This window comes from Salvelinus namaycush, unplaced genomic scaffold, assembly GCF_016432855.1.
Source record: "Salvelinus namaycush isolate Seneca unplaced genomic scaffold, SaNama_1.0 Scaffold79, whole genome shotgun sequence".
NCBI classification, from domain to species: Eukaryota; Metazoa; Chordata; class Actinopteri; order Salmoniformes; family Salmonidae; genus Salvelinus; species Salvelinus namaycush.
The window spans coordinates 193,905-210,000 of NW_024061519.1; the positions used below are offsets into that span (position 1 = coordinate 193,905).

The 16,096-nt window shown below is 41.7% G+C and overlaps 2 protein-coding genes across 2 annotated transcripts in view; one reads left to right on the top strand and one right to left on the bottom strand.

Moving 5' to 3' along the window:
• Positions 1-1,115: 1,115 nt before the first annotated feature.
• Positions 1,116-8,599, top strand: LOC120042819 (LRP chaperone MESD-like). Its single transcript, XM_038987629.1, has 3 exons — positions 1,116-1,297; positions 1,934-2,166; positions 7,428-8,599. The coding sequence occupies exons 1-3, from the start codon at positions 1,139-1,141 to the stop codon at positions 7,696-7,698; spliced, it is 663 nt and encodes a 220-aa protein (XP_038843557.1). The 5' UTR covers positions 1,116-1,138; the 3' UTR covers positions 7,699-8,599.
• A 2,358-nt stretch (positions 8,600-10,957) lies between these two features.
• Positions 10,958-16,096, bottom strand: part of LOC120042820 (cell migration inducing hyaluronidase 1) — a 190,474-nt gene continuing 185,335 nt past the window's right edge. The window contains exon 29 of the mRNA XM_038987630.1: positions 10,958-11,755. Coding sequence (XP_038843558.1) covers positions 11,628-11,755 — 128 coding nt within the window. The 3' untranslated portion in view covers positions 10,958-11,627. The remainder of the gene's footprint in view (positions 11,756-16,096) is intronic.

Below are 16,096 nucleotides of genomic sequence, written 5' to 3' on the forward strand. Positions count from 1 at the left end.
TATAGTATTGCTTACTAGGTGTGTAACCACTCCCTTATCTAATTAGGGCTAATTGGAAAAGTTGTTCAAAAGAGGACATTGTATAATTTTTTTGTACTCTCTGACGAAGGCCATGCAGCCGAAACGGGGCCTGATTTTTTAAAACTTTGTTTCTATTGAACATGCCATACTAATAAAGGCATTTTAATTAATTATATGAAGAGTGCCTTGGTCCTCTTTTCTTTTTGATGACACACGCACACACACACACACACACACACACACACACACACACACACACACACACACACACACACACACACACACACACACACACACACACACACACACACACATCAGAACCATGGACAGCCACATCATATTCAGATTACGTTGATTGAACTACCGGTACATTGTTTTTGGTATCTTTTAGTTGTCACTGTATTAGATTAAGCAGAGGTGATTTGATGATGTTGAAATGTTGAAGTTGAAATGGTGCTGGAATAGTGAAGGCAGCTCCTTTTTCTTTGCGACTTGCGACAACTCTCTGTGGTTCTAAATCAGTAGTTGTTTAGTAGTACGAAAATGTTGGAAACTGTAACTTGCTTGACCATGCTGTAAATCATGTTAGTTTGTTAGATGCAATATGTTTGTGGACTTCACAGGACAGAGGTTGCTCTCCGGTTTTGTGACGAAACAAAGGTGTAGTTGAATTTATTCTGCCATTGTCCCTTGTTATTGTCTCGGCCTTAGGCTTATATATCACAGCAGCAAGGCATATGAACTAACATGATTTATAAAGTAAACAACACAATTATCACAACATAGGTTGTAATACAGCTTTTATATCTGGCTTGGCTTTCCCAGTGATTTTACCCACGCATAGCTACTGAGACAACAACTGCTCATTGTCCAAATGCATTTATGTTTTCAATTAACATTGGAGACTAAATATAGATGACATTTTTCAACAATCTAAGCCAACCCCGTCTGTTTTGCCCCATAGCTGAGCACACGTCGGTCTTGTTGCTAAACAACCAACCCCTCTATAGCAGTAGCAATCCAGGGTTTATATACGTGATTTTACTGTAACCAATTCCCCTTTGTCACGTCCTCTGAGGAAAGACTCTCAGCCAATCACCGTTCACCATCTGTAAGCATGGCGGCGGACTTCAGATGGGGATGTGCTGTGCTCTTGCTCTGTACGTATTTGATATGTATTTTAGCAACGGACGGTCAAGATAACAAGCCCAAGAAGAAGAAAGATATCCGTGATTACAATGATGCTGATATGGCACGGCTTTTGGAAGAATGGGAGGTAAACAACACGTTTTTAACTCGGTTAATAGCTGCTTTTCAGTTACTCAGACAGCTGGCTAGCAACTCGGCTAACTAAATGGCTAATCAGAAAGCTAGCTAACTGACGTGCCCAACATAATTCCTGTCTGATCTCAATGATCTTCGTAGCTTACTAGATAGCTACAAGCCCCAAATTATTGCTCCTTCCTGATAAGGTATAACTGTCATGCAGCATCATAGCTATAGTCCATTGTATTATATACCGTAACTAGCTAACCTTGACCTGCTAAGTTAGCGATATGTTTGTTAATGAGTGAACTAGCTAGCTAACCAGGAAGTCATCCTGTTTCACGTGATATATTCTTTGCAACTGGGTATCCATCCACCAATCAATCAAATGTATCAGCAGATGTCAGTGCTATACAGAAACCCAGCCTAAAACCCCAAATAGCAAGCAATGCTCGTTGCACTCTCCACACCAAACTTTCTTTGATGTCTATCTAGCTAACTAGTTAACTAGGATAGCCAATGTACTATTCTGTTCCTATTTGAATGAATAGCTTTGTTGCATTACTGAAGTACTTGTAGTCAATGATATCATTCATTGTGTAATAGGTCGAACTCAGTCTCATCTCTTCCTCCCCACTTCTTTCAGAAAGACGATGACATCGAGGAGGGCGACCTCCCTGAGCACAGACGGTCCCCCCCGCCTATCGACTTTTCCAAGGTGGATGCTTCCAAGCCTGAGGAGCTGCTGAAGATGTCCAAGAAGGGAAAAACTCTGATGGTGTTTGCCACGGTGGCGGGAGAGCCTACGGAGAAGGAAACCGAGGAGGTGACCAGTCTGTGGCAGAGCAGCCTCTTCAATGCCAATTTTGACATCCAGAGGTAGGCCTATACTTCAGTCCAATGCAGCATTTCTCAAACCTTTCTCATTGTATAATGGCCTGCAAACCTACTGTGCTGGAGTGTGCGCTATTTCACGGTTGGCCTAAGTCTGTACTGCTAAGAACATTTTTATATATAAACAAATAAATCCCTACTAATTTATAACAAACCCTCCCAAGCTCTTCAAACTTTCTCTATCATGCTGAGATAATCCATCTTTAGGATTATTTAGCATTTCAAAAATAATGTTGACTAACATCTGTTACCCACGATAGCTCTGTTGTCATATCCACACTAATCTTCAACCTGGCATTTCTGCTTTCCACAATCTGAGTCGTGGTAATAACCTTTCCAATGAAAGCTATGAAGTCAGTTTGATTTACTATCAGTGTCCTTTGACACAGCACAGTGGGATTTTTAGGCCATATTGCCCAGCCCTATCTCTATTTATTTTTACAAAATATATATATATTTAATTTTTTTGTATAAAATGTTCTCAAAATGGCTCTGTGCAGGTCAGTCAAATTATTCCACAATCTCAACAAACCATTTCTGTATGGACCTCGCTTTATGCATGGGGTTATTGTCATGCTGAAACAGTAAAGGGCCTTCCCCAATCTGTTGCCACAAAGTTGGAAGCACAGAATTGTCTAGAATGTCATTGTATGCTGTAGCGTTAAGAGTTCCCTGGAACTAAGGGGCTTAGCCCGAACCATGAAAAACAGCCCCAGACCATTATTCCTCCACCAAACTTTACAGTTGGCACTATGCATTCGGTCAGGTAGCGTTCTCCTGGCATCCGCCAAACCCAGATTCGTCTGTCGGACTGCCAGATGGTGAAGCGTGATTCATCACTCCAGAGAACACGTTTCCACTGCTCCAGAGTCCAAGCTTTACACCACTCCAGCCAACGCTTGGCATTGTGTGCGGCTGCTCAGCCATAGAAACTTCCAATTGAGAGTTTCCATTATCAGAATCTTCCCCTACTAAGCATGACTAGCACAGAATGTTAGCAGTCTATCATTTCCAATGAACCGGGCTAGTTTGACTTCACCTCTCTCTTTCTTTACGGCATTGGTTAATGGGATAGGGTGTCACATCAAACACCACCACAACTTTCCACTTCGACACAACATTACTCTTGTTCCCTACCTTCACCCTCTTCATGCTCTCTGCACTGGAAGCACCACTGCTTTCAGTAGCATGGTCTCTTTTTCCTATTACTTTCCACTACAGACCATTCAGGTCCTTGACCCTCATCCTCCCGCTCCATATCATCAGAACGATCACCCATATTGATCACATTCTAGTGCATCTGTAGCTTCTCCAACCTTCTCTCCATTTCCTTCATCGCTGGCTCCTCACTCGCTGCCATCACTGCGCGTCGCTCCGAGTCTGGTTGGTTCCATCAAGTCACCATGTGTGGAAGGCTAATCCTCTCACCTGGCTGTGCGTCATAGCAGTTCATGAAGCTGCTGCTTCTTCTTCTTCCTTCCACAGTGGGAGAGGCTATACTGATATGCCTGGTGCCCTCCTTTCCACCTCTAGGCCCCTGGCAAGTATTTGGTATATTCTAGAGCTAGCACACCTGATTCTAATGGTCAACTAATCACCAAGCCATTGACAACTAATTAAATCAGGTATGTTAGTTTAGGGCTACAACCAACTAGTCCATTTTGACATCCAGAGGTAGGCGCTAATGTTAAAAAGGACAGCTAAAGCGGTGAGCCTTAGTTCTGCTCCTGGAGAGACTGCCATCATTGACTGCTAGTTTCGTCCCAGTTTAGTGCCATCACACCTGATTAAACTAATCAATTGATTAGTTGAATCGGGTGTTTTTACCGATGAACAGGATTGAAGATCTCTGAACAACACATTGATTGTTATACTCCTAAGAAGGGATAGGCCTAGGTATGTTTGATAGAATTAGCATTGCACCATCCTGAGAACTCTTGATAAAGAACAGAGGTTCGACATCACCCCTGTCAGAGAGATTATATGATAGCTAAAGAGCTGTAGTTAATGTAATCTTGTTTGGGTTGGCACACACTAGTATGTAACCAAACGCACTAATACGTAACCAAACTAGGGTTGCACATTTTGGGGAATATTCGGAGGTGGAAACTTTCCGTGAGAATATATGGGAATTAACGGGAATATATGGGAATTAACGGGAATATATTAATACCATTTAAATGTACATGCTTTTTTGCATTGGATATATTTACTATATCATATGGAGAAAAAAAACAACCTTTTACCTTATCATAAGTAGACATAATTGCAAACTATTAAATCCTTCCAATAGAAATGTTACGAATTGAACTTTAATTAAATGAGTTGATTCTTCACATGGGATGATTTCACTGAACAACAAAAGGGAATATTGAATGATCCCCAATGATCCATCGCATCTCCCAAAAACGTTTTCAACATACATACATGATAGTCTAGAAACTACAACTTTGGTTGTCTTCCTCTCAGGCTTCCATGTCTTCTCCCTGGACCTCCTCAATGTCCACCTCTTGAACATCAGACTCTGAGGCCTCATCTTCACTCTCACTTTCCAACCTTGTTGAGGATGGCTTGTTGTCAGGCTCAAAAAGCCTCAAATTTGTCCAGATGGCCACCGATTTTTCAACCCTTGTATTGGTCAGCCTGTTGCGTGCTTTGGTGTGTGTGTTCCCAAACAAGGACCAGTTGCGCTCTGAGGTGGCTGATGTTGGTCGAATTTGGAGGATGATGGAGGCAACAGAGGAAAGAGCCTCAGATCCACAAAGTCCCTTCCACCAGGTGGCTGATGAGATATGTTGGCACGACTGCCATATTGCATCTCCATCCCAAAGCCCTTGCTTGGAAGTGTACTTCGCCAGACTGCCAAGAACCTTGCCCTCATCTAGGCCAAGGTGGTGAGACATGGTAGTGATGACACCATAGGCCTTGTTGATCTCTGCACCAGACAGGATGCTCTTGCCAGCATACTTGGGGTCCAACGTGTACGCTGCGGCGTGTATGGGCTTCAGGCAGAAGTCTGCACGCTTTTTGATGTATTTCAGAACTGCAGTTTTCTCTGCTTGGAGCAACAGTGAACTGGGCAGGGCAGTATGGATTTTTTCTCTTACATCTGCAAGCAGAGTCTGAACATCCGACAGGATGGCATTGTCTCCCTCAATCCGTGCAATGGCTATAGGTTTTAGGAGTTTCAGGCTGCTTATACAGTGGGGAGAACAAGTATTTGATACACTGCCGATTTTGCAGGTTTTCCTACTTACAAAGCACGTAGAGGTCTGTAATTTTTTATCATAGGTACACTTCAACTGTGAGACGGAATCTAAAACAAAAATCCAGAAAATCACATTGTATGATTTTTAAGTAATTAATTTGCATTTTATTGCATGACATAAGTATTTGATACATCAGAAGAGCAGAACTTAATATTTGGTGCAGAAACCTTTGTTTGCAATTACAGAGATCATATGTTTCCTGTAGTTCTTGACCAGGTTTGCACACACTGCAGCAGGGATTTTGGCCCACTCCTCCATACAGACCTTCTCCAGATCCTTCAGGTTTCGGGGCTGTCGCTGGGCAATACGGACTTTCAGCTCCCTCCAAAGATTTTCATGTATTTATATATATATATCATACACACACACATTTTTGTAATAATGACAATTGCAACACTACTGAATGAACAATGAACACTATTTTAACTTAATATAATACATAAATAAAATCAATTTAGTCTGAAATAACATGAGCAGAGCTTGTCTGCATGGTCCCCTGTCAGTCTGCGAAACACAGACCTTATTTGAATTAGATCAAGACATTCTCTATGGAAGACATGAACGGTAAAATAACGAAGGAACCCCTTTCAAGTTCAGCCGCAAGTTATTACAGGAATTATAATGCGTTGACTATTTCTCTCTAAACCATATACCTTTGACTAATCCGGAAACTATCACCTCAAAATACGGAACGGAATAAACGTTTTGTTTTCATCTAACGGGTGGCATCCATGAGTCTAAATATTCCTGTTACATTGCACAATGTTCAATGTTATGTCATAATTACGTAACATTCTGGCAAATTAGTTCGCAAAGAGCCAGGCGGCCCAAACTGTTGCATATACCCTGACTCTGCGGGCAATGAACGCAAGAGAAATGACACAATTTCACCTGGTTAATATTGCCTGCTAACCTGGATTTCTTTTAGCTAAATATGCAGGTTTAAAAATATATACTTGTGTATTGATTTTAAGGCATTGATATTTATGGTTAAGTACACATTGGAGCAATGACAGTCATTGATTGATTGTTTTCTATAAGATAAGTTTAATGCTAGCTAGCAACTTACCTTAGCTTACTGCATTCGCGTAACAGGCAGGCTCCTCGTGGAGTGCAATGTAATCCGGTGTTAGAGCATTGGACTAGTTAACTGTACGGTTGCAAGATTGAATCCCCCGAGCTGACAAGGTTAAAAACCTGTTCCTAGGCCGTCATTGAAAATAAGAATGTGTTCTTAACTGACTTGCCTAGTTAAATAAAGGCGTAAAAAAAATATTTTAAAAATATTGGCAAATCGGCGCCCAAAAATACCAATTTCTGATTGTTATGAAAACTTGAAATCGGCCCTAATTAATCGGCCATTCCGATTAATCGGTCGACCTCTAATTCAAACATTTCACATTCTTAAAATAAAGTGGTGATCCTAACTGACCTAAAACAGGGAATTTTTACTTGGATTAAATGTCAGGAATTGTGAAACTGAGCCATATACATTTAAACTAAGGTGTTTGTAGACTTCTGACTTCAACTGTAGTCCTTGGCTCAGACAGTCTAGTAGTGTGGGCTCAATAGCATGTCATTAGTTTGCAAGATCTTGAGAATCAGCTGTACATGTGATGGAAGAGTGCACTGTGCATGCAGAGGGTTGCAATTCCATTGAATTGTGGATAGTTTAACCAAAATATGCCCGAACCTAGAATTGCCTTATGTGTATCCCACAAAAAAGGTTGACTGTTATGAGCTAACTTTTTTGATGAATTTAAGCGAAATTCCCAGGTTAACTTCCCATGGAAATTTCCAGACCCTTTGCAACCCTAAACCAAACACACTAATACTGTACGTAACCAAACAAAATGTTGACAATAGATTAGTTCATTATTGTAAAAAAGAAATGTTGTTTTTGCGGTTTTCTTTATTCCCAGACTTTAGACTTTGGCTAATGTCCCATGTTGTCCCTCCTCTCCCCTCGTACTGTAGGTTCGTGGTGGGCTCCAACCGGGTCATCTTCATGCTGCGAGATGGCAGCTTCGCGTGGGAGGTCAAGGACTTCCTGGTGGCCCAGGAACGCTGCGCCGAGGTCACTGTGGAAGGCCAGGTGTTCCCCGGGAAGGCTGCCAAGAAGGATGACAGCGCCAAGGCAAAGCAGCAGAACGAAGTGAACACCAAAAAGAAGGGCAAGAAGAAGTCAGAGGGCAAGAAACCCGACCTGAACGGCAACAGAGCAAGTAAAGACAAGGTTGAACTGTGATTGGCTGACGATTGAGAGAGCTGAGATTGGCAGAACAATCACAAGGCCCGTCCAGACCAGAAACAACACCTAGCTTCTTTCACTTTAGTATTTGCAGATCTGAGGCCAATGGGTAGAAGAATGCATCTGACTACTACCTAGCCTTTGTCAGGCTTTATGGAGCTGCCACAGGTCTGCAGACACTGAAGTGGTAGAGGCTAGGGGAAGGGACTTGGAGAGAGGTTCAACGGTGACACAGCACAAGACCGTTTTGTGGTACTGTGTACTCTATCAAGCCTATTAGAGTCAGGGTCAATGACTGACCTCAGAGCAGATGTTAAAGTGTAGCTTTGAGGTTTCTGGTTTATTTTACACACCTGTCACTGAGTCTGAAGGTCAACATGTTATTTTGTACGGCTTGTCGATGACTTGTCTCTTTTACAATGTAGGGAAGTGACTTTTTTTTATTTTGAAACAAGTTATTAATCCAACCAGTGCTTCAATATTACTTTTTGTCATTGTTTTCCACTATATTGTTTGACAAACAGTACATTTGTTAGAGGCATTGTATTTCATTATTCCAATAAAACATTTAATACAGGAAATTATTTGAGCACAAACTGATTTTCCTACATGTGCCAAAACCACTGATTTAGGATTGAGAAATGTATATAATGGCACCCTGTTCCCTATGTAGTGCACTACTTCTGACCAGAACCCAAGTACTGCACTACACAGGTAATGAGTTCTATTTGGGACGCACACATAGATAACTGTGATTCTTTTTGATTGTTGATTTCTTGTATTCACCTTCAATAATACAGTTGAGTTCAGTATTGACTTGTAGCATACAATTGCAGTGGTCGGTCACGTGTACATGGATTTTCAATAAATTACAGAATAAAATGATTTTCTTTGTCAATCCTGTTAAGTTAATGGGTTGCTTTTTGGGGGAGTAATGTGTGAACTGAGACATCATTCCCTCTGCTCGTCCTCTTACTATTTTCCTCCCCATCTTTCCATTTCTCACACTTCTTATTCTGGCATGGCTGTCTGACACATCCCTGAAGGGGGGGTGTTTGTGTGTGAACAAATTCGTCTTGGAAGGAGCAACAAAAGTTGAGTCCACTGCGTTATGGGGCTATCTGCCTGTCCCTACAGACTCCATGTTGGGATTTGTATTGTCATGTTCTGTATATCCTGTCTGGCATGTTGTCTAAACTCAGGTGGACTGGAAATAATGGTGTTAAGCCTAGATTCAATCAGTTCAGCATTAACCTGCTAGAACCAAGAAACGTTGTATTGTTCTGATATAATACTTGGGCTGGATTCAATCCCTATCATCGAATATGGCAGAAGATCCATGTTAAAATGTAAAGGTAGTTTCCCATTGAGTGGACATAAGCAGCGTTTACCATTAATGCAGTCTCCGCAACCGCGGGACAATTGCCAATCGCGCTTTAAAGCGGGTCTTCAGCGCTATGGATTGAATAGAGCGTCTGTTTTTTCCTTTACGTAAGCCAGCAGAGCCCCAGTCTTGTGGTGTTTTAGAGGGTTATTGAGGTCCAGAGCTGGAGGCCTCCACTTAACTAGTCCTCTCTAGCTCTCTCTCTCTCTCAGCATGTGAGCATAGCTCAGCATTCCACAATGATTTATAATGGGCCTGGGAGCCACACCCTTTACGCTGTGCTCACACACGCACACAAAGGAACCAGCACATGAGAACCAACGGGGCTGGAGCCAAGCATTGCCCCTTGCTGATAGTAATTCCAATCTGCAGAGCCCATTAACTTCTCCAATAACGCTGCTAGGATAGCATCCCAAATGGCACCCTGTTACCTAGTGCACTACTTTTGACCAGGGCTCATTGGGAATAGGGTGCCATTTGGGATAACCCCAAACCAAAGTGTCTGTTCAAATGTGTAGGCTGATGGTTGACATGTGGAACTGATGTGTTTCCTGGTTGAAACAATAATTGGATAACAGGTAGAACATCAGAAATGTGTAGGCTGATGGTTGACATGTGGAACTGATGTGTTTCCTGGTTGAAACAATACTTGGAAACAGGTAGAACATGTGAAATGTGTTGCTGCAACGGTAACTGGTGTTTCTGTGCAGAAAGTCTTTATTGGGGTACACATACGCACACACAGGCTTATAAATTCACTTATTCATTTATTTCTGTACAAAAGTCATTCAAAGATTTTAAGTCATGAGATTGAATTACTTTACAAGCCCAAGTCACGTATAATACATCACATCCATTTGGTGTAGGGTTAAAACAAAACAACGCGGTAACTACGATGAGTCATATTATGCCATAGCAGTGTTTAGTATGATTGTTTTGAAATGTTATAGTATTTTTTATTCTTACATACAATTCAGGACCAGAATACAATACAACTCAAAAGATGTCCCTTGTAGATTTTGTTCAATTATGTCTGTACAATAAATAAGTATAAAATATATCTCTGTTATCAATCTGTGGAATTTTTAAAAACACATTTAAACATAGAAAACACTAACAACTACCACGTCCGAAAAAAGACCAGCTATTTCGGGCAAAGGGAAACGTTTATCTGATTCTTGCCAGATTTGAAGAAAAATCGCCAATTTATAAATTGCTTAAATAACATTTAAAGTTTTGATTTGGGAGTATTGTCTAAGACCAGATAGCACTTTAGAAGTGACCAAAAAATGTCCTTGGATATATTCAGGATCATTTTGGGGTTTCTTTACATGCTGGTATGTTTAATAAAACACAGACCGATGGACCACAAACGTTCATATGAACAGTTATATGAAACCAAACATTACACAATATCAAGTAAGCGATCTAGAGCCCTCACATAAAAGACGGGGAAACAGCTTCTCTGGAATGGAATCTTCAGGCCAGGTGGACTAAATGTTTGCACATGTCTTTGATTCAGTAGAAGGGTAAAAATATCTTCATTTACCTAAAAGATTTTCCAGGTAATCTTAAAAAGGTCAAATGCAGCCGTTTTTTAAAATCTCAATATCAAATCATTTCTGGGTAACAATTAAGTACCTTAAGTGATTGTTTTTAATTAAAATGGTCAAAAAGAAATACAAATAGCTTCTTAGCAAAGCGCAATTTCTCAAGCAAGGATTTAGCTAGGACTGGCTGGGAGTGGTCTTGCTGTTATTGGCAGAGGTTTGGAACTATCTTCGTTATTGGTCTATTAACTAATGGTGATGTCACCAGGCAGGCCAAAACTCCATCTCACCAAAACAGGCTGATATTTCAGGTGGTCTTTTCAAACAGCTCTTACACGAAAAGGGCATTATCATAATTGCACACTATTATTCCAACCTCAGTGTGGAAATATATATAAAACACCGGAAAATCATGTTTTTGACCACACTGGGCCTTTAACCTGTAATTGACCTTTTGGTTCTACTTTAAAAGTCACTTAATCTCTCTCTTCTACTTCATTGGTCTACATTTTTGTTCTAGTGTGTTAAACGACGTTAACTTCCCACTGGAAAACACAGGTGCAAACATTTAGGAAATCTGTCTCTGAGTAGGATGAAAAACAAGAAATGTTTGTTGGTCATTTTTTCTCCTTGCGTTTTAAAAGTCATGTATAGTCAAATGAACGATACAGTCGAATCACTCACATAGTCAACATTGTCACATAAACAGAGACCTGCAAGGCGGGGAAGTTGATAGGTGACAGAAAAACGCATGCGTTTGATTGGCCGGCCCACACTCTGTAGCACCGGGTTGAAACCGTCCCTAACCACAGATCTAGGATCAGATTACCTTAATTATTCTTTAGTGGTGAAAAACATCTGATCTTGGACCAGTAGTTATAGGAACAACTTTGACCTACTCCAGCCCTAGGGGCAGTGTGTGTGTGTTGTGTGGGAGGTGTAGTCTCGTGTGTGCCCCCCACTACACCTGGTTCCTCCTCTCCTCTCTCCTCTCATAGCTTAATCTTCTTGACCACAGGGATAGGGAGGACTTGATGGATCTTAGCTCTCTCCTCATCCACCTCCATACGGACCCAGTCAGGTCGAAAAGTGCCCTTGAAGCCTACAAACGTGAGCTTGTCTGAAACAGAGAAATAAAGAAACACTGGCTCAATGTCAGCTGCTCACATTCTGAGTACACAACTATTTCTCTCTCCAACAAATCCACAAGAAATACAAGAAACAAACAACAACAAATAACACAAAAATCACCCCCAAAACTTTCCTAGGAGGACAGCGCGGGAAAGGGGGAGAGGGGGAAGAAACAGGGGAAAGAGGAGGGAGAAAGACAAAGCGAGCTAGCTGGCATTCCTCCTCCTCCATTCTCCAACACTGTGCATACCACTGAGGCGTCTCACCCCATCCAGGAATGATTTCTACACAAATAGACCATTTGTCGTCTCTGGAATTACACCCCACAGTGAGAAAAATGTGTCCCGCAGCCTGCTCCGGGATGTCTAGGGGCGTAGAATCTATTTCGTAGAATGTACTGTATGATCTAAAATTAGAATCAGAATTTGGAGAAGGATTTCTGAATTCCAAAATGTGGGTTGTGTCAAGTGACTTGAAGGGGAGAGGGGTTAAGTATGGAGGGAGGAGAGGAAGGACCCTGCTGCTCTGGCATGCGGCTAAGTATTGATTATCCTCCACACACACACACACACACACACACACACACACACACACACACACACACACACACACACACACACACACACACACACACACACACACACACACACACACACACACACAGAGAGAGAGAGAGAGAGAGAGAGAGAGAGAGAGAGAGAGACAGAGAAATAGCTGAGTCATCATTATGAATCAGGAAGGCTATACTTTATTACATAGGCTACTTACTATGAATCAGCATTTATGAGAGATTGTATGTGAAACACTGTTACGAGAATTATGTTCTCAGTGTTCATAAACCCAATTCAATTAACTACTCAGTCTGCAACCCAGAATTTGTAAGATACTGGTTGAAATGAAACAGACGGAGGAGGCCCCAGCTATGATAGTCAAAATGTTTATTCACGGCCGCGCTAGTTAGTTGTACAAAACCATTCATTTTATACTAGCTCCTTACGCACATACTCTTGCACACAAACATTAGGTATCCTACGCACACACTGTCCCACTACCCAGCCGACAAAGATTAGGTATCCTACCCACACACTGTCCCACTACCCAGCCGACAAACATTAGGTATCCTACGCACATAATTTCACACACAAACATTAGGTATCCTACGCACACACTGTCCCACTACCCAGCCGACAAAGATTAGGGACCGTGAGAAGCACTCCCTGTCCTTTCCCCAGTCTCTCTGTGGCCCCTAGCCAAGGTCGGCACCGAATCTTGCTCAGACAGTCTGTGTTTAAGATTCTTTAGAGACATATCGTACAGATATATTGTTTTACCCCAATTCTGACTAAAACTACACACATCATTTATTATCATTTTACTGACTAAGACTAAACACATCGCTAATAATAATTTGATGGTTCTAATGTATTTCACTGATGATTCTAATCAAGTACATACAATTATATAGTTTAGGGGTGGAATATTCTAATCATTCATTTAAACATATAAATTCCATCCACAAACACTGTCAGCCCTGAACACTAAACACTGACAATCACTACAAGCCAGATAATTTTGAATTAATGAATACACTTTTAATAAAAGTTGGCTTACTGTATTTGATAAGAAAACAGCACCAGTTTAAAACATTCAACACAGTTTACAAAACATTAGTTTCTGAATCACAACAGTATACCAATAGCACCCTCTAGTGTGTGTTGGTTGAAATCTCCTCTAGGAACTATTCCTAGAAATCGAGAATTTGGGATTATAATGGTTCTGTCTGCATTTTTCTCAAAACGGAGTTATTAACACAACCTTGTCCTAAACACCCTGATTCACGTTGTTAAGTTAAAAAGCAAGTTCAAAATTGCTCACACCATTCAAACCAATGAGGGTTCAGAGCTATAAAGCTAATCATCTCAGAATCCTATTTTTTCAGATAGAACCTTTTAATTCCAATAAATAAATAATTGTTGAGCCAGGCCAGACCTGTTACTCCTCAACATGAGGGTTTGGTCAGCTCTAAGGAGCTACAGTAGTTAGTTACCTCTCAACATGAGGGTTTGGTCAGCTCTAAGGAGCTACAGTAGTTAGTTACCTCTCAACATGAGGGTTTGGTCAGCTCTAGGGAGCTACAGTAGTTAGTTACCTCTCAACATGAGGGTTTGGTCAACTCTAAGGAGCTACAGTAGTTAGTTACCTCTCAACATGAGGGTTTGGTCAACTCTAAGGAGCTACAGTAGTTAGTTACCTCTCAACATGAGGGTTTGGTCAACTCTAAGGAGCTACAGTAGTTAGTTACCTCTCAACATGAGGGTTTGGTCAACTCTAAGGAGCTACAGTAGTTAGTTACCTCTCAACATGAGGGTTTGGTCAGCTCTAAGGAGCTACAGTAGTTAGTTACCTCTCAACATGAGGGTTTGGTCAGCTCTAAGGAGCTACAGTAGTTAGTTACCTCTCAACATGAGTGTTTGGTCAGCTCTAGGGAGCTACAGTAGTTAGTTACCTCTCAACATGAGGGTTTGGTCAGCTCTAAGGAGCTACAGTAGTTAGTTAGTTACCTCTCAACATGAGGGTTTGGTCAGCTCTAAGGAGCTACAGTAGTTAGTTACCTCTCAACATGAGGGTTTGGTCAGCTCTAAGGAGCTACAGTAGTTAGTTACCTCTCAACATGAGGGTTTGGTCAAATCTAAGGAGCTACAGTAGGTAGTTACCTCTCAACATGAGGGTTTGGTCAGCTCTAAGGAGCTACAGTAGTTAGTTACCTCTCAACATGAGGGTTTGGTCAGCTCTAAGGAGCTACAGTAGTTAGTTACCTCTCAACATGAGGGTTTGGTCAGCTCTAAGGAGCTAGAGTAGTTAGTTAGTTACCTCTCAACACGAGGGTTTGGTCAGCTCTAAGGAGCTACAGTAGTTAGTTACCTCTCAACATGAGGGTTTGGTCAGCTCTAAGGAGCTACAGTAGTTAGTTACCTCTCAACATGAGGGTTTGGTCAGCTCTAAGGAGCTACAGTAGTTAGTTACCTCTCAACATGAGTGTTTGGTCAGCTCTAGGGAGCTACAGTAGTTAGTTACCTCTCAACATGAGGGTTTGGTCAGCTCTAAGGAGCTACAGTAGTTAGTTACCTCTCAACATGAGGGTTTGGTCAGCTCTAAGGAGCTACAGTAGTTAGTTACCTCTCAACATGAGGGTTTGGTCAGCTCTAAGGAGCTACAGTAGTTAGTTACCTCTCAACATGAGGGTTTGGTCAGCTCTAAGGAGCTACAGTAGTTAGTTACCTCTCAACATGAGGGTTTGGTCAGCTCTAAGGAGCTACAGTAGTTAGTTACCTCTCAACATGAGGGTTTGGTCAGCTCTAAGGAGCTACAGTAGTTAGTTAGTTACCTCTCAACAGGAGGGTTTGGTCAGCTCTAAGGAGCTACAGTAGTTAGTTACCTCTCAACATGAGGGTTTGGTCAGCTCTAAGGAGCTACAGTAGTTAGTTACCTCTCAACATGAGGGTTTGGTCAGCTCTAAGGAGCTAGAGTAGTTAGTTAGTTACCTCTCAACATGAGGGTTTGGTCAGCTCTAAGGAGCTACAGTAGTTAGTTACCTCTCAACATGAGGGTTTGGTCAGCTCTAAGGAGCTACAGTAGTTAGTTACCTCTCAACATGAGGGTTTGGTCAGCTCTAAGGAGCTACAGTAGTTAGTTACCTCTCAACATGAGTGTTTGGTCAGCTCTAGGGAGCTACAGTAGTTAGTTACCTCTCAACATGAGGGTTTGGTCAGCTCTAAGGAGCTACAGTAGTTAGTTACCTCTCAACATGAGGGTTTGGTCAGCTCTAAGGAGCTACAGTAGTTAGTTACCTCTCAACATGAGGGTTTGGTCAGCTCTAAGGAGCTACAGTAGTTAGTTACCTCTCAACATGAGGGTTTGGTCAGCTCTAAGGAGCTACAGTAGTTAGTTACCTCTCAACATGAGGGTTTGGTCAGCTCTAAGGAGCTACAGTAGTTAGTTACCTCTCAACATGAGGGTTTGGTCAGCTCTAAGGAGCTACAGTAGTTAGTTAGTTACCTCTCAACAGGAGGGTTTGGTCAGCTCTAAGGAGCTACAGTAGTTAGTTACCTCTCAACATGAGGGTTTGGTCAGCTCTAAGGAGCTACAGTAGTTAGTTACCTCTCAACATGAGGGTTTGGTCAGCTCTAAGGAGCTACAGTAGTTAGTTACCTCTCAACATGAGGGTTTGGTCAACTCTAAGGAGCTACAGTAGTTAGTTACCTCTCAACATGAGGGTTTGGTCAACTCTAAGGAGCTACAGTAGTTAGTTACCTCTCAACATGAGGGTTTG

Excerpts from the sequence above, each read along its gene's own strand:
- LOC120042819 (XM_038987629.1), top strand. The coding sequence starts at position 1,139 with ATGGCGGCGGACTTCAGATGGGGATGTGCTGTGCTCTTGCTCTGTACG. Across the intron at positions 1,298-1,933 it reads GGCTTTTGGAAGAATGGGAG|AAAGACGATGACATCGAGGA; the intron begins GTAAACAACACG and ends CACTTCTTTCAG. Across the intron at positions 2,167-7,427 it reads GCCAATTTTGACATCCAGAG|GTTCGTGGTGGGCTCCAACC; the intron begins GTAGGCCTATAC and ends CTCGTACTGTAG.